A 17,990-nucleotide genomic window follows, 5' to 3' on the forward strand; every position below is an offset into this window, starting at 1 on the left:
TGATTTTTGTTCTGCCTAGCCTGATTGTATTTATTTTATCGTGGCGGACATTTAGCCTTGTTGATTGTTTTGAGATTGGGTTGGATGGAGAAATCATTGAGAATAGATTGAAGTTGGGTGTGCAACTAATTGCATCCTCCATCCCACAAATGGGAGAAGTGCTTCCTTAATTACAGCTTCGTATGAAGGCTGCGGAGTGTCCGCTTGTTTCTGTGCCCCGCACATCTGCTTTTCTCCATTTTAGCCATCCCTGCCAAATCCTGCTCAGCAGCTCCTGCCACATTTTTTAATAAGTCTTCTGAGTTGGGCTTTTGTTGCGAGTTGGTATCATCGTGGGCACCTGTCAAACAAAGATGGCCCAGTTAACATCATTGGGGAGGAGTTCATTCATGAGCATTACATTAAGCTGTGTGGGATTCTGATAATAAGAGCAGTAATTTCTCTGATTGTTATTAGTTTCTTTTGTAGGAAGTTTTTCTCCAGGGAGTAATGCAGGGAATTGAGACGGCAAGAGAAAAGAACTTTAATGGAAGCACTCATCCATCAGAACATGCACTCTGTCAAAATTAAATACACTTCGCATATTGATTTTGTTTGGGGAAAAGAGTTGCAGCCCTGACATAACGAACCATTTGAGCATTTTCAGAACAAATGCTAACTTTTTCTCTCCTGACCTCTCTTTTTTATAACCAGGTATTTCTCCCTGAACGAGAGGTGGGATGTAAAAATCCATGTGTTGTATACTTTTAAATGTCGATCATGAAAATGCTGTTAGCTACTCTGGCTTTAGCTGCGTTCACAATTTAATTTTCCTTGCAAGAAGTATTTTGACTGTAGCAAGCTTCTGCCTCTCGAATGGAAGTTTTCTGCTTCTTTTAGAATGTCGCATTAATTATTAATGTGAGTGGGAATCGTGCTCTTTAGCATCCCTATGTTTAAAAAAAATCAATTAATTATTGCTATAAATCTCAGAGATTATGCTGCAGTTGCGCTGCTGGGAAATTGGCCATTAACTACCAGGAAATCGCCTATCTTCCCTTAGTCAGAATTCAGTTGTACCAACACAATCCTTTTCCTTTTATAAATTAACTATCGATGTGATGCATAATTGATAACCATTTATAATAATAACAATAATCTCCATGAAATTGTCATCTTGGTGTGCAGCAGCTTTGTTAGAGCCTTTACCCCTCGCGTGCTCAGCCCAGCCTATTACGTTTGTTAACTGTGTTTTCTGGGAATTTATTGCTTCACTGGTGTGGTTTTAGAAGAGCCGAGAGCTGTTACAGAGGAATAAAACGTGAGGTAGGACCGTCTGACTGGACGACGTGAATATGAAGAACCTGAAGTGTTTCGAGAGGATGGGTTAAGTGTTGCCGTCGCTGCTCTACAAAAGGGGAAGCAGAAGCCGAGGTTACAGACGTTGCCCAAGGTCAACTTTTGGACATCAGCCTGGATTTTTCTGATTCCCAGTGTCTTGTTTTCCTGTGCCCTATATTATTGTGAACCCGGCGGTTTTTTAGTTTGTCGCGAAAATTTTGTTTGCAAATAGCGCCGTGTGAAAATTCACCTGCCACGGAGGAGCTGGTTGGGGGTCAGTTTGAACGAGTGCTACCAAGTTTGTGGTTATTGATGGCTTTTCAGAATTTATTTGTTTTTTTAACCCTTTCTAGTACTTTGTAGGCAGAGTGGTTGAGACTTTGCAGTGCGATACAGGCGGCCGCTCAGGAGAGGATTTCTTGCTGTGCTTGCGCTCGTGCCTGTCTTCCTCTCCCCCTTCTTTCCTTGCAAAGCCTCCAAAAATGTGCTGATGTTTTTCTTTGTTTCTAGAAATCACAGCTTTCCACTAATTCTGCTCCTTTGGCATCTCTAAGCAGACTTAAAAGAGCGGTAGGTGGCTGAGGGGGCAGGAGCGTCTTGAGCAGGACGCGTCCCTGAAGGTTTTGTAGCTTTTATCAGGGTCGTCTGTCTTCACCTTAAAATATAAAAGAGGATATTGAGTCACTGGTAGTATAGCATAACTGTAAAAAATTAGTGCAGGTAGTGTTGGATTGTTTGAATTCAGTTCTCAGCCTGAGGTCTCTTCTTATGCGTCGTGATGTGTTGTGGAACTCGCTTAGAAAAGCTGACACCTGGATTTTACAATGAAGCTGTTGGGTAGAAGTGCCACAACGGCACGTTCGGGGTCTGCAGCCTGAGCTCAGGTCGGAGCGTTCAGGCACTAAACGAACCTTTGGCTCTCTGTAGGAACCGAAAGCGTCAGACCTGAGAGGCTCCATTTAGGGTCTTCCTCTGGGTCACCACAGTGCAGAAAAGCCCATTGTAGCTGTGGTCCCTTTGCAGAGCATTTCTTCTAAATCAGCCACACACACCCCGCTTTATGGATGGCTTTATTTCGGCGGCGTTCACAAGTGCGTGTGCTACAAACGGCAGCTCTGGCATCCAAAGTTTAATGTTAGCCCTTTGAGTATGAAGTGAAGGACAGGCTCCAGTGACAGCTGGAATATGTATCAAGGTCTAGTTGCAAATTCAAGGTCCATGGATGACTTTTGTGGAGCAAGGCTTAAATAAGATCTGAAAGTGGTTTGTGTGTGTGTGTGTGTGAAAGTACTGAAAGAGCAGAAGCTACTTTCCCTTTTTTAGTTACTCTCTAATAATCTTCCAGTGTCTGTGAGCCTACAAAATAGCTTAATGGATTTTATCTGCTAGGAATAGATTTTTAAGACAGAAATAAAACTGGGAACACCATACAGCGCTTTGGCAGTTCTCATGTACGATGCTGTTTTTTCTGATAGCAGGGAAGATAAAGGGGCTGTCAGCTCAATTTGCAGTATAAGATGTGTGACTGGTGGGATACTGGGGTTGGAAACACTAAATTCACAGCCGTCCTTCCAGAAACCTCCTCTGCTATTGGGGACGGGCAGGTCTCACCTGGCGTGCTGGAAATCCTAAGGAATCCTTTTGTTTCTCCACAGGATCCACTGTGGCGGTATGCACGCCGATTCCTGTGAATTTTCCTAAGCTCCTGGGGGACTGCTTTGCTTTTTGAATCAGAAAGTTACAAAATACGGTCAAGAATGGCACTTGTGGATAAACACAAAGTCAAGCGGCAGCGACTGGACAGAATTTGTGAAGGTAAGAGTATGTTCCTGTATTTCTATAGCAGCTGACAGATGGTTAAGGTAGAATATCTGATTTTTCCTTGTTTTTTACAGTGTTAGACATAAAGAGATCCACTGTCCTGTCTGTTGGCTCAAAATACAGTCATATTGTTGTTGAAACATGGGAAAGAATATACCAGTTAGTCATTTGAAAGTCATCTGTAGTCCTGTGAGCAGGATTTTTGTTTAATTACCAGGTCTTCTCCTTTTATCCTAATTTCTACTGAAATGATCTAATCAGGCCCAACTTGAAGCACAGCTTAAGTTCATACGGCCTTGAGAAAAGGCTGGTGCTCTGTTAAATACGCTGCTTTCTAGAAGTCTCCTGGGGCTGGAGAAAGAGCTGGGGCGCAGAGACTGGTGCCAGAACTCTTTCTTCCCTTCCCACTCCAAACAGTGCCAGTTGCAGTGTCCAAGACAAGTGTCATTCAGGGGTGTGAAGGTAGAAGATCTGTAATACTAACTATCATCCTGTAAGAAATAGATGGAAAATTTAAAAGTTGTTGTTGGAGTGTTTCTTCTGGTTATGGGCGTATTATTGGAGTGGCTTTTCTTTCTTTGATGTGTGGTGATAAGGCAGATTTGCTGTAAATCGCTCTTTATTAGTAGGATGTTACAGTGTCATAGCACAGGTGGCTCTTACCTTCTATTTCAGTTTTCCAGCAGAAATCCGTAGGTAACGTTTTCTATTGCAGCTCACACAGTGTAAGTTACTTATGATAGAAATCAGGCGATGGCAAACAAGCTCTGACTTTTTGGTGCACACTCTGATGACTCTTGCAGGCAGACCAGCACTCGTGCAAGTTTTACCATCAGCAACAAAAGCGTAACAGAGTGTTATTTTAGGAAGAATATCTCAAGTTATGTCTCTTAAAAGAGTTCCAGTGTTCATTTGCTCTTAAGGAGGTGGCTGGTGGCCTGCAGGCTAACAATTTGCAGTATTAGTTGAATGCCAATGAGGTGAGCTAGGTTTTGCTCGTGGATGAAAGCGCAGAGCTCACCTGGGAGTTGTACTGTGTCCGTTGGAGCAAAATGTGTGGGGCTTTGTGGAGTTTCCAGTGAGTAAAAGGCTGATCAGCAGGACAGGGTGGTTTTTGCCTTGATTTTTGTGTGTTATATATTGCTTACTCCAGCATGCCAAAGTAAAACTCCTTTGCTGTTGCTTTAAACTTGCCATGAGTTACTTAGCTCTGTTAATTTTGCTCTGTTAATTTTGGAGAGAGGAGGCAAAGCAGAGAAGATGAGAGTGAGGAAGGAGTATCCAGGGTACACTGCAGTGTGGAGCTGCATATTCCTCCTACTGAATGTCATAAACACTCAGGTGTAGTCCGCTATCTCATCTTCAAAATTTACTTTGAACTTGACTTAAAAGGGTTGTATCAGCTGAGCCTGGATTTTCAAAAGCTGCCTTCCTGGTTTGATGTTTACTATCAGATCTAGTTGCTGAGTGTACAAGAAATTCAAAAGGATCGTACGACAAACCTACTAACGGAGCTTTAGATGTGATTGAAGTTTAGATTACTTTCCTCTGATATATGAGCTTTTTTCTTCTTTCTTGGTCAAAAGATATTCTTTTCTAATCTGTAAATGTGCAGAAGACATAACTTTTTTAAGTATACTTTTGTCGTTTGCCACTTGTTTTGTGATTTGATTGAAATGATGGGATTCACGGTTGTAAGACACTGTTGTGTGGTATTTATAAGCAACAGATTAGAACTCAGTGTAAGCAACATTGTAAAAATTACCTTGAAAAGTGCAAAAAGCTTAGGATTTTCCGAAATACTAGACTTATAGGCCATCAGTATACTATACTGGCGTCTCTGGTGCCTATTTTTTATTATAGGCTCCTAATCTTGCATTGTAGTGTAGTAAAGCACTGAAGAGGGGCCATTCCAGCTGCTGTGAAAACACGCTTTCGAAAAAACAAACATTTCTCTTGGTTTTATCTTGAAAGATATATGGAATAATCAGTGAAACATGCTGAGAAATAAGGGAACTACTTCAGCAGATTGAGGAGATGAATCTTTGCTAACTGATGTTCAGGGAGGAAAAATCTCTACTGCTCCATCAAGCCGAGTGCAACGTGGTCCAAAGAAGTTGCTTTTAATGAGCTCTTGTTCTGTGGAACACAGAATTTGTGCAGCTTTTCTCTTCAAAAAGTGAATGGAATACAACGCCGTATCTACCTGATGAAAAGCTAAATGTTTCATAGTACGCAGGTGGATTTCTATGTTGCATATACTGTACCATCCCTTTTACTATTCACAACAGAAACCCTTGGAGAGTTTGCTAGGAACGGACTTTATTCCAGGTTCCTAGCCTTTATGAGCAGGTTTATGAGTCTCCCAGGAAGAGAAGCAGCTCAATCTCGTTGCATTGCTCAGCTTGACCAGTTCTTCTGGATTTTTTAATATATAGTTATGACATTTTTGTGTGTCAGTGTTGCTTTTTCCTCTAAGCAGGCTGTTCCAAAGAGGTGAGCTCTTTGCACCAGGTAATGGATTTTGCTCTGTAGAAAAATATGGGTGGGATAAAGGGTGCAGACTTGAGGGGATAAAGGAATTTTATAAAGACATTTAGAGCACTCTGTTAAGAATTAAGCGAGTTGGTGATGCCCATCCGAATGAAGCTAAGTTGGAGTGTGCTCGCAGTGATCTTGGCATACCCGTTTCTTTCTTTTCTGGTTGTTCCAGAGAGTTTGGGTGCCGATTCTATAATTGGATTCATGTGGGTGGAAAGATGTATCCAGTGAATGGCTGGGGCTATTGACAATAATATATGCAGAGTGGTTTACATAATTCCAGTTTGTGGAGTTGTGTTTAATTACATAGCGGGTCGAACTATGCTTTAGAGGTGGAGCTGCTGGTGCTGTGTTTAGTTAGACTTGTCCAGTACCCCCTAGTTCGGATCCTGTTCCCATTAGCTTGCTATTTTCCCACATTTTAAATTTGTTTGAGCTGAAATTTTCCATTCCATGATGCGTCTTTACCTCGGGGTGAATTAAAAAGAAAAAAAAAAACTTCCAGCAAAAATCGTGGAGCCACATCTGAGCAGGAGATGGGAGAGGGATGTTGGTTTTGATGCATTTGAAGCAAAGCAGAGCCACGATCTTGCAGCCGCGGTCCCTGCCTACTCTGTTTCAGATAAAAAGGGTCTGAATTTTGCAGCAGAGATGCTGTGGTGTCAAGAGTGTGCCTGTTACTTTTCTCAAATTTGGGGCAATTTCTCAGCCTTTGAAAGAAATGAAGCGGGTACAGCTACGGTGGTGTCGTGTGCTCTGTAACGCTCCCCTGGGCACGGGGCTGGTGGGTGCGAGGCGGGGACCACGTGGGAAGGGAGAGCAGCAGGGATGGGTGAAGATAAGCGCAGAGTAAATCGGAGCAAGGAGGTGGGACAGAGCCTGAGCATGGAAGGTGAGATCAGCGTGGACAACTGGCTCTTAAACCTAGGCACTGCGAGAAATAAGGTTACCTTTCTGTCCTTCACGGCCATCTTGATTTTGAGTTGTTACGGCCGTCTCGAACTGCGTGATGCTACAGGTATGTGTGTTGTTTCTTCTGCTTCTGTAAGCCTGGCAGTTTCCTCCTGCTCCTCGAGGGCTCTCCGGGATCGTGGCTCTGCTCGGCGTTTCTGCACAGCCTCCTCTGCCTCCCTCCGGGCAGCAGAAAGTCAGCAAAGCTCCAGGTTGAGGAGAAACCGCGGCAGGCCCTGCTGAGATAACAGAACGTAGGCAAGATGTGCAATATTGCCAGTATCCCCTTTTCCTTGCTGTTTTGCTGAAGGGAAGGTTCAGCTGCAGAATCCAGCCACAGACAGTTGTGTCCCCGGCTGTGCAGTGCCCTGGTCAAGGTGGCATGTTGCAGTGCACGACTCACAGCAGTTGATATCAAACCATCTGCAGCAATAACCCTCAGGGCAGAAGCTCACCTGCCTTTCATTTAGGAAACAACAGAGAGAGATTAAGTGTAATTTTTTTCTGTGCTACCTGAGGCTGAACAAGGTGTCCAGCAATGCCTCCAAGAAACCCCAAGCTCAGATGACTGTGGCATTCCTGGTGTGTGGCATCCATCGCTCCCATGGGGCTCCAGGGCTCCCACAAGGCATTCCTGTGCTAGGAAATAACTTGAAGCATCACTTCTGCTGCCCAGCCTGCTGCTTGCTCAGCTGTTCTTTATCCCGTGCTTTCGTGAATATGGTTAACAAATATTAAATAATAGCAGGAGCTAGATGGGGTGGGGAGCAGCCCTCCGCAGTTGCTGGCAGCGTCTTTGGGAACAGTCTGGCTGGGAAGACAGAGGAGAAGGTGCTGAGGCAATGTGCAAGGTTGCGTTGTCATTTCCTCAGGAAACGCAGAAACTTAACGAGGACAAGGCAGTAGTGGTGGCACAGACTGTGTAAAACAGGGATTTCTCAGCCCCACTGAATTCCTCTCTGGTGATCCCAAGTGCTGCCTCTGCTCCGTACCATTGCAGCTGTGCTACCCTGCTGCCTTCAACACCAGTGCCATGAAATTTTAATGCCTGGCTTTATAGGTTGAAGTTTGCACTGACATTTATGAGTCAGTTAAGCTTTCAATACACGCCTCGAAAGTGGCAGCCCCGAGATGAACAAGAAGCAAAGAGAAAAAATAATTGCAAAGCCAAGTGAGCCCAGACATTTTCTGATAGAGTTTTTGCTTCAGGATTTGTCATTATCCACTGGGAAATCATGTCCTTAAGCGTCAGTTTGTGCCACCAAAGCTGCCTGTACTTTCCAAAATCGCAGAACTGTTTGCAAGGCCAAACAAGCCATTCATGTTCTTTGTTTCCTTTCAGGTCCTTTGATGTGTCTAATGGCCGATAAATGCCAGCACAGTCACATAGTACTTTTCAGTGCTTAGCATGAGTCTCTCAGCTTTTTGGCTTACTCATATATTCAGAGTGGCACCCTAGTGTCCTCTTTGGGTGAGGCTTCTATGGTGCTACCCATAATTCCTATTTCCTTTAGGATTTCCTTGAGTTTTTACCTTCCGGTCTATGTGTGGCCTTGATCTTCCACATCCCCTCCTTTATCAGTGGGAGTGGGGCACCGTGGTGGATACTGGTGGCTCTTGGATAGGTCTGAGTCCTTGGACACTATAGTTAGTCTTGAAAAGCTTCAACAAGCACCTTCCCACGCTACACCAGCCAGTTGAGAAGAGGATTTTCTCTCCATTCTCGTGTTTCCCCATTGATTTTGTGGCAATTCAAAGGAAAAGGAACAGGAGCACTTGAGTGACATACTTGCATTTTCAGTATGAAGCAGAAAACTCAAGATGAACTAGGAAACACCTTTGATCCTCCAGCAGCCAGTTCGGTTCCTTGCTCGTTGTTTGTTTGTTGGGGGTGGTGTCTTCTGTTTGCTGGATTTTTACCAAGCCCTCATTAAGGAGGGTGTCTCCTCTGAGGAGTTCACAGCATAGGGCACTTGATGGTTAAAACACAGTACCTACGATCTGAAAAGGAGCTGACATTGGCAGCTGCTGCTCGGAGTGAAATCCACGTGTCCTGCAGCAGTCAGGAGAGAATATGGCCTAGTGCTGCCCATCCATGTGTGTGTCTGGTCATTACTCTGAGTTACTGAGTTGCTCCCAGCTGTAGTCGCTGAACCATCCACAAACAACCCAACAACCAAAAATCTGGAGAGTTTTCTGCTGGGTTAGTGGTCTGGGTTTCTTGCTGAAGGTTCTGCAGGATGCGGGGAGGGTGTTGGAGAGCTCGATGAGAGTGGAGTGGGAAGCGTAGGAGGTGGGAGAAGGGTGGTAGCATTGGTGGGAGCCTAAGGCTGGCTCATTTTTTTGCAAAGGTGGCAAGAGGTCTATGAAATGGAGGACGGAATTTGGGGAAAAAAATGGATGGTTTCATCATCAATAAATTTATATTGGCCATGGCTGCCTGAGACTGGTAAAGTCCTTTAAAGGGTGAGCAGAAATTCTATATTCCACATTTCCACTTGTGATGGAAGTCAAGGCAAACCACATCCAGTAACGTTTTAATAAATATGTTATGTAATGCGAGGTACTCCAGTAAACAGAAACCTGGATCTATGGCAGGGTGCTTTTTACCTGCTCTTTATTTCAGTTTCTCATCTGTAAAAGTGGACTTGATACTCGCCCTGTCGGTTATTGCTTGTGGTGCACTTTCTTAGTGTTAAAAAAATCCAAACCAGGCAACCCTCAATAGAAGTGCCCCAGAAGAATTGTCACAGTTCTGGCTTTTCAGCAGTATTTGAACAGTGTGTCCTTGAGGTCTGGGCTCACACACCACTAACAGCAGAATACAGAATAGGTTCTCATTCAACAACTACAGTCCATTCGCACTAAAAAAATAGGGGAACCTTGCCCCCGGAAGCAGACGGGAAAACGTACTTAAAAACTGCAAGGCAATCCAAATGAAAGTTGTACAAGTAACCTGAATTCTGGCATTCTCTCATTTTCCAAGCCTCAGTGTTTTGTTAGCATGGTATTGTAGAGGAAATAATCAGTTATAGGACATTGTGGTACATACAACGCCAGAAAATGAATTGTTTCAGTGCTTGGCATCTCTCTTTCAGGCCATTGCATGTCTGAGGGTCTCAGGAGTCACTGGACAACTCTGTAAAGAGGCTGTCTCCAATTCTTGCTCCTTTGTATAACATAGCAGTGGCCAAAATGAGTACGTTTGATATTTGGGTGGAGGAATTTTCTCCCATTCTTGCAAATTTGAATGCCAAGTAGCATCTGATAATACTTATTTTTACTGCTTGGAAATAGAATCCTATTATCTCAGGAAATTCTTATCACCACTAGTCATTTGATGAGAAACAATGAGTTAAAGATGATATCAAGTGTGGAAGAAACTGCTTGTCCTGAGTAAAAGTGACTTATTTAGAATAAATATAGACCTTTTTTTTTTTCCTAGTGGATTTGAGTTTCTTTGTTCCATGAATATAAAACAGAGTACAAGGATTTCCCCCCCCAGAATAAAGCTTTTTCTGTTTTTTTTGTTTTGTTTTTTTTTTTTTTAACTTTCCACCTCAAAGCACATAAACCATCAGGCTTTTAAGGAAGGGTTGCTTGCCACATTTTGCCTAGAGAAAAGGCAGAGTTAGCTTGTCATCTTCTGCCGTTGCACCCTGTGCTGATTTATGCTAATTGAACATCTGTCTGGCTGCTCCTAGTGTTCTGCTCTTCTGAGAGTCCATACAAAGTTCTGTGGCCTTTATGGGGGTTTCAGAAAATCACTTCAAATTCACACGAAAGCTGGGTTACACTACCGATGTAGAAGGGGGAGAGTGTGCCACCAGCAGTGCTCTTAATTACCTGTTCACTGATAGAGGCGTAGCAGGCTTGGGAATCACTTGTCATTAATAGATTTCATTAAAATGTTAAGATTTTTTTTTTTAAATTGGATAGAATCCTATGGATGAAGAAAGTTCAAACAACATCAGCGGGTTCACAGACATTATTCAAGGTTTTTGACCCGATTCCATGATTTTCAACCCTGTTACTGTGCTGCATCAAGAACTCTCTATTTGTAAGTGGACGTCTGCTTTGTGATGGAAGTAGTGCATAGCTCGTATCAACATGCGTTGTCCTTACACCATGGAAGCGTAGGCTGCTCCAGTAGTCTTCCAGTTCTCTGTACATTCTTTTCTATATGTTGACTTATGTGCAGTCTGTCTCCCGTGACATGCCATAGGGGGATATGTATGACAAGATGTAGGACTTGAGCCAGATCCGAAGCCAGCCTGACAAAATCCCCCAGGCATCCGGTAAAGAGTAAGACACATTTAGATAAGGTTACAGACAAAAATTTCATTAATTTGGTATGCAACTTTTTTGTAATATATATGTAACTCAAGTCATTGCAAGAAGGGGAGCTCCCCTTTCCCTGAGACTTGAGTGCTATACGCACAGAAACAGGAAAAAATACTTCTGTTGTGTTCTCCTTGCGTTTAAGCCCACATTTATGGTAACTTAATATGGGTCCAACTCTTAATTCTGCCTTATATTTTTCCATTTTCCCCAGTCTTAAGACAAGGTTCCATTTAACATGCTTTGTAACTTCATGTCATTAATTAAAAAACAATTACAGCTGATGACTTCAATACCATCAACTTCGTTTTCATCCTTAACCACATTTCCCATTTGAATTAGTTGGTTTATGGATTAACATGTTGTCATCATATCTGGGTTTTTCTCCTTACTCTAAATCCTCCCCCGCATTTAAAGATTACTCAGAAAAAATGATAATATCCCTAGAATGTGGAAGGGAAGCCACATTACGGAGTGGTTGGAGCAGCAGCCTCAAGGCTGCCTGTTGATTATTCCCAAGCTCCAGGGTTTGGGATCGCTGCAGAAGCCTCCTCCAGCATCCAGGGGGTGGAAGTTGGCTGCTTTACCTCTTCCAAATATGTGATGGGAAATGATCAGTCCTCAGGGACAGTTGAGAACAAGATGGATTTTCCTTCAAAATACTGGAAAAAGACTTGTGTCTAAGTTAGAGTCTTTCAAGGACTGATGAGGTTTGGATGTGGACCAGACTTTTAGGTTTGATTCTGACTCTACTGAATATTCACTGGGAAATATTTTGACAGGAGTAGGACATCTGGCTATGCTAAAGTAAAGCTGCAGAGAAACACATTACACAACTTTTCTTTTATATTTTTTTTGATATCCACAAACAGATGTAATGGAATCCAAGTGCCAAAACAGTGAAGGTTTTCATTATTGTTTTGTATCTGAGAGCTTTCTTCAAAGAACAAGTTTTCTAGAGTTGGTTGTGCATTCTTGTTGCCTTAAAATTAAACAGTGTTGATCATTTCTTATTGACACTTCTATCTATATAGCCCATTAGCTTAACACTATTAATTTGTTTTGTCTTTTTTTAGATTCTTTTTAATATTTTTTTTAAAAAAAACACTCTGCTGCCATCTAGCACCTCAAACCTTACTAATAAGCAGCTCCAGTTCACAAAATAGTTTATAGTTCTAGATTGACACTCATTTTTGAGAGAAAATGTCACTGCCTGCTAATAATAACAGGTATTTGACCGAATCAGCAGATGAACCTAAGCAAGGGACGTGAGGCCGGCAGCTTTGGCCTTGGGCTCATCCCCATCAGGGAGCAGCCATCCCTTCTTGCCTTCCCCATGGATGGTGAGGGACCATGGTAAGACATACCTGCAGATGTGGCCCCTCCACATTTGATATTTTGGTCTGATTATTGCAATACAATAATACAAAATGTCAATCTTTTGAAAAAGCGGCGCATACGTATTTTTTAGCTAACATAATATTTCCTCCTGTTTCGTTTTGGCTTTGGTTTTTATCTGCGTTGGGTCTGCAAGGGAAGTATGTGTTTCAAGCTCTTGGCATCATCAGGGGAAGGAAGGCAGAGAGACACCCTGAACCCCAGCCTGTTTATCTCCTCAGGACCGTGTTACAATCTAGTAATTAATTATTTTTTATGCAAAGCCCAGGCATGCATGGCAGAGTTCAGAATTACAATATATATTCATTTAACAAAGGATTTCACTACTGCTTTCTGGGGCAGATATAATTCCCATGCTTTTCATTACACGTGCTATTTAAATCTTGATCCTGAATTCTTATTAAAAACGATGAGATTTGACCTCAAGGTCTAATACCCAGTTTTGGAGACAAGGTGCTCGATGTGATTTCTAGAGGATTATTTTTAAGAGCATTCGTAGATTAGATCTTTGTGAATAGTTGAGGGATGCGCCCGATGAACCTTGCCTGCTGGCTTTTAGGCTGCTGTTCAGCATCCAGATTGATTTTTATTTTCTAGCCCTTGAAAGTGTGTCGTTTTGTGGTGTAGGGACACATCTGATATTTTTATTATCCTTCTGTTGATGCAGGAACGTGACAGTGCTGTTTCTGCTAACTTTTATTGGAGTCTCCCCGTACTTGAAGGCAAAACTGTTTCTGATTGAAGTTTCAAGAGCTTGTAGGGCTTGTTCCAATGGCTCAAAGTGTGTTTTACAGCTGAGCTTCTTGTTTTCAACTGCGAGTGTATTGTAGATGATTACTAGCTTCCCGTGCTTCCTACCTACAGTTTGATTTTCATCCCGGATGGCAAATCACCAGGGCTTTGCCAGGGGAGCAGGATAACGTGAGGTGACAAGTTACCACGTGCTCGTCGGGGTGCTTCTGCGCATACCTTATTCTGCGATAAATCCAAGGTAATTGGAGGTGGGGTATCCTTCAATGAAAGATGGGTGAAACGCCTCCAGTCAGAGAGTTTTTGGGATGTGGCAGTGGTTTGAGACACAGCGCTGGCTGGCCAGGAGGGTGGGAAGGAGCCGGTCTCCTACACCAGACTCCTTCCGAGCAGAGAGGAGGCACAGAAAAGCAGCAGAGAGGCAAGCGGTCAGGTCCACGGTGATAAAGTGAGAGGTCACTGTGGTTTCATTACGTGAAACGCCTCCGTGCGCCTTTTCAGCGCCACGCCAGCTGGTGCGAGTGGAAGAGGCTTCGCATCCTCTCTCATCACGCTGACATGTGGGATTTTGGGGGATTCTTGGGAAATTACTCAGAGCGGCACTGCAATACTGTGTTGTCAGTTTTGAGAGTAAACGTCTGTTTTACTTGGCGTGGGAGGTGGGCTCTTTCGCTGCGCCTCCACATGTATTTAGGTAACGATATCGACCTTTTCTTTTCCATGTGCGTGGGCCCACTTGTATGTAGCCAGTGGGAACGGCGAGTGAACCCAGTTACGGATTCCAGTTTGCCCGTAACCTTGCGAGGCAGCGTGCGCTGGCGCATTGCTGTAGCTCGTAACGCGTGCGAGCCAACGGTTACGGCACAGTTCTATCCCGGCGCCAAGGGGGTGTAGTTACAAATGGGCGTAAGCTTTTGTTTCTTGCTTTAAAGTCATCGAAATACGGAGTTACACGAGGCAATGATTGTTTAATAATCGGCTGATCTTGGGAGTGTTTGGTCGTAACGCACCGAGTTGGTATTTGAGTGTGTTTTGTTGAGGTTACAAAGCATCTATGCTTTTGGTTTGGAAATTGGTAAAAGCATGTGGCACGGCTTCAAGCACTGAGTGCTTTCAGATGCTGTTCTGTTCCTTTGATTATTGAAAATGATTCCGGCACAATCCTGCTAATTTTCTCTTTGTACTCCTCTAATTTCAGGAGACTGTTAGAAAGTCCATCTAGGCAGAGTGCTTATTGCCACTGGGAGAGAGACTTTTGCAGAGCCAAATTTTAGCAAATGCGTTAATTTTCAAGGATTTGGCACATTTTCTTACTGCTTTTCTTCTCTCAATTTTTTTTTTTTTTAATTTGTGCTCACGCCTCTATGTGTGTGTGTGCGTGCTATATTCCTTCTCCTCTCCATAGCATCCATGGTATACCACAGTATAGTTTAGCACCAGCTCATTTCGGCTTCCCCAGCATCCTGCAAGCTGAACGGAGGAGGACGATATTCAGAAAAGGCTTCCCGAGCTTTGGGGATCATTAGGCACAGTCACGCACAGTCCTTGAACGCCCAGGCTGCGAGGGCAGAAGCATTTATCCTACTGGTAGCTTTGTCCTTTGTCACTTGAAAACAAATGACAAACACTGCTTAATCTTAACACCATCCGAATGTGATAGGTGTGTATTATTATATCCCTCTTGATGGAAGGGGAATCGGCGAGTAAGAAATTAAGCAATTTACTCACTGACAGAGGCAGAGCGAAGTGTAAAAGCTGGATGTCCTGGTACCTGCTCCATTTATACAAGATGTATTTATTATCTAGAGGATTTTTTACTACCAAGAATAAGATTCCTTTGCCTTTGAAAGAGAAATAGCCTTTCCGATACTGATGCACCTCACGGTTTTTGCCAGAAATTACATTTGGCATGTTCACTACTTTGCTTCAGTTCCACTCTCTCCCAGAAGGAAATAATCTGGGAGAAAACATCAACATTTTACTACGTCAAAAATACTTTTTTCCAATAGAAACGAGATTTAAATTTGTAATTGAAAAGTATTTTACAATAATAAAAAGCAAAACTAAAACCAATCTGTACTATTTTGTCGCACAGAGTAATCTTTCCAGCAACTCGCTTTCAAAATTTGTTACGAAATGTTTTACATCATTATGGAAGAAATTTCACATCCAGCCTCTCCTGAGTCAGTGCTACAGACACCAAAAAATGTTGTTTACACAGTTGTGTTGCAGATTTAACGTCTTGATTTCTTATCATAGGTTTTTTGCATAAACCAGACTCTCCTCATGGGAAGAAACCAGCACTTTCTAGCACTGTGTAGGATACTTGTTTCATGTCCACTGCTAGTTGTTTCTGGAACCAGATTTCCTGCCATTTTTGAAAATGGTGTCTAAACGATGGGCCCACCTTTCTTCTACTCTGTTGTTACCTTTTTTCAGAGCAGATTTGCTCTGTGGTCATTGTATCATAGCAAAATTTACCGCCTGTTAGATCAAGGCTAAACTGAAACTCAGGGTATTAAGTCAAAACGGTGCATTTTTCACATGATCTGAAATACCAGAGCATTTAATCTCTTGATCAGCTTGCCTTTTTTGTTTTTTTTCTGGCTTTTGTGTGTGGTTTTTTTCACCCAAATACCTCTAGAATTAAAAGATAAAGGGAGAATAGATTTTCTGCCTGTCCCGTAGTCCTTCGTCTCCCCCTCATGTCGGGAATGCCAGCACCTCCTCTGCTCCCGTCGGGTTGTGCCCCGGTGCCTCCGCATCCCCTCTTGGCCATTACTGCCTGGGTCTGAATTCAGAAATGCCCGTGGAATTCCGGGAATTTGCATAGGTACTGCTTTTAAGAGGGCCAAAAAAAGAAAAATAAAAGACCCTTACTGCCTATCCATAAATATTTCATTCCGATCATTTCTTATTCATTTCTTGATTCACTGGGGACGTAACGTTTCCTTTGCTGCCGTGGTGGCATGGGAGGCTGCTCAACTCCACAGCTCATGGGCGCATCTTCCCCACCAGCTGCAGGACCCTTGATCAGCAAGAAGAGGTGCCAGCAGAGCCCTCCAAAGAGGACATCTGCCCTATGGCTGCAGAGAAATGGAGAAACGTCCAAGTCCTACAGTCTCTGGTCCTGCAAGTGTTTAGCTTAGCTTGGAGCACAGGAATGGTTAATTTGTTCCATTGAGGTCAGCATGTATAGGATAAATCATCCATATGCATGAGTGTTCCCAGTGGCAGGTCTGAAGTTAAAGTTTCCTGGCCTCTGTGAAGCAGGCGTGAGCAGAGCACGTCCTTCTGCCCAAGGGCTGGCTGCAAGGTTGCGCCCATGCAAGGGCAGGCTGGTGCAATGGCACGTGGGTGGTGTTTGGAGCCCAAGCGTGCAATTGCTCCTGCAGTTGGGCTGTAGGGAGTTTGGAGATGGGTCTCCTGGTCCTGCTGTCACCCATATGTGTACTGGAGCCGGGCAGGGCATGGCCACCAGTTACAGATCTGTTGGTTTGGGTGAGGTCTCTTTTGTGTGTCCATCATGCAACTCAAGGGCTTATTAAAGCTTTTGTTTTTTTCAGAGGTAGTAAAATGCTCGAAGCTCCTTCTGACTTCCCTTGCAATTGTTCAAGATGAGCATTTTTGAAATTTAATTTCTCTATGGCATGGTTTTTTCCATTGTCAACCAGGGCTTAACATGGTGGCTATGTTCATTAGTAATTTCTTTGAAGACAATAGTAGAAGATGGCCTTGATCTATAGACCAGGATTTTATTATTTTTTCATATACATCTTTGGTAGCTTTCTTCTGCTGCTTCAGAACAAAAAAATGGCACAGATCTCACTGTATCCAGTTGGGAATACGTTTTATTCTTTAGCAAAATGTTGTTGTAATAAAATGTTTTTGTTTGTTAAAATGTTCTCCGCTTTATTTATAAGCCACAAATGTGTCTTCCCATTTTGACTCTCACAAAAGAAGAAATTTTCCAATGTGCCTTAAGTTTGTTAGTTAATTCAATATGATGCCAATCAGATATTCTCTGAGAATTGCATAAATAATCTTTTGGGGCCCATGTTTTGCATGTCTGTGTAATATCCAACATAATTTTAAAGACTGTAGTTCTCGGGGATGGAATTGGAGGAGAGAATGTTTGAAGAGGATTTATAATATTTACTGCAATAAAGAAATTTAGGGATTACTCAAAGATCCTGTCAGTATTTGGGTCAGAAATATAGCCCAGAGGTATTAGTATGATAGGCAAGTATAAGCATTAGACTGTATTAGTGATTTAGCTATCATAATAGCACAATGGTCTATCATGTGATGGCTACTGCACTAAACATTTATTGTGGATTAGCCAGGAAAAATGTGCAAGCTGCCTCGCAAACAGACCAGGGAAGGTGACTGTTACTCCTTTTACTGGGTCCGTCCTGGCAGAGGCGTGTTGGAGGTGAAGAAATTTGTGGTCATGGCAGAGAAAGGCAAAATCTTTTCCTTCTGAATTTTTTTAACTTGAGACAGGAAAACGTTGCTTCGCTCGCGGTGGTTGGCAAAATAAGTAACAACTGACCTATTCTTCTTTGAAAAGGAATATTTGTGCGTGAGCAACGTGTGATAATTTAGGTACATGTTTTGGGGGGTAATTTTAATATCTTCTCTGAAAACAATGACTATATATGGGAATTTTTATTATGTTTCCAAATAACAATCTTCCGTAGTGTGATTCCACCTAAATCCTTTTGCCTACTCTAAGTGTAAAAAAAGCTTAATCCGTATGAATATTGAAGATGATACAAATTGAGTTTTGTCTGATGTTTCGGAGTGTTTTCCCATCTTATAAACATGTCGTTTTTCCAAAGGAAGCTGGAGATAATAGGCAGAAG

General features: G+C 42.8%; 1 protein-coding gene across 1 annotated transcript in view; it reads left to right on the forward strand.

Annotated features, from left to right (window-relative positions):
- The first annotated feature begins 3,042 nt into the window (after positions 1 to 3,042).
- CTBP2 (C-terminal binding protein 2) overlaps positions 3,043 to 17,990 on the forward strand; it is a 64,530-nt gene continuing 49,582 nt past the window's right edge. Inside the window, exon 1 of the mRNA XM_086616335.1 lies at positions 3,043 to 3,135. Coding sequence (XP_086472461.1) covers positions 3,078 to 3,135 — 58 coding nt within the window. The 5' untranslated portion in view covers positions 3,043 to 3,077. The remainder of the gene's footprint in view (positions 3,136 to 17,990) is intronic.

The sequence above is a fragment of the Tauraco erythrolophus genome, chromosome 9 (genome assembly GCF_009769465.1).
Source record: "Tauraco erythrolophus isolate bTauEry1 chromosome 9, bTauEry1.pri, whole genome shotgun sequence".
Taxonomy (NCBI): Eukaryota; Metazoa; Chordata; class Aves; order Musophagiformes; family Musophagidae; genus Tauraco; species Tauraco erythrolophus.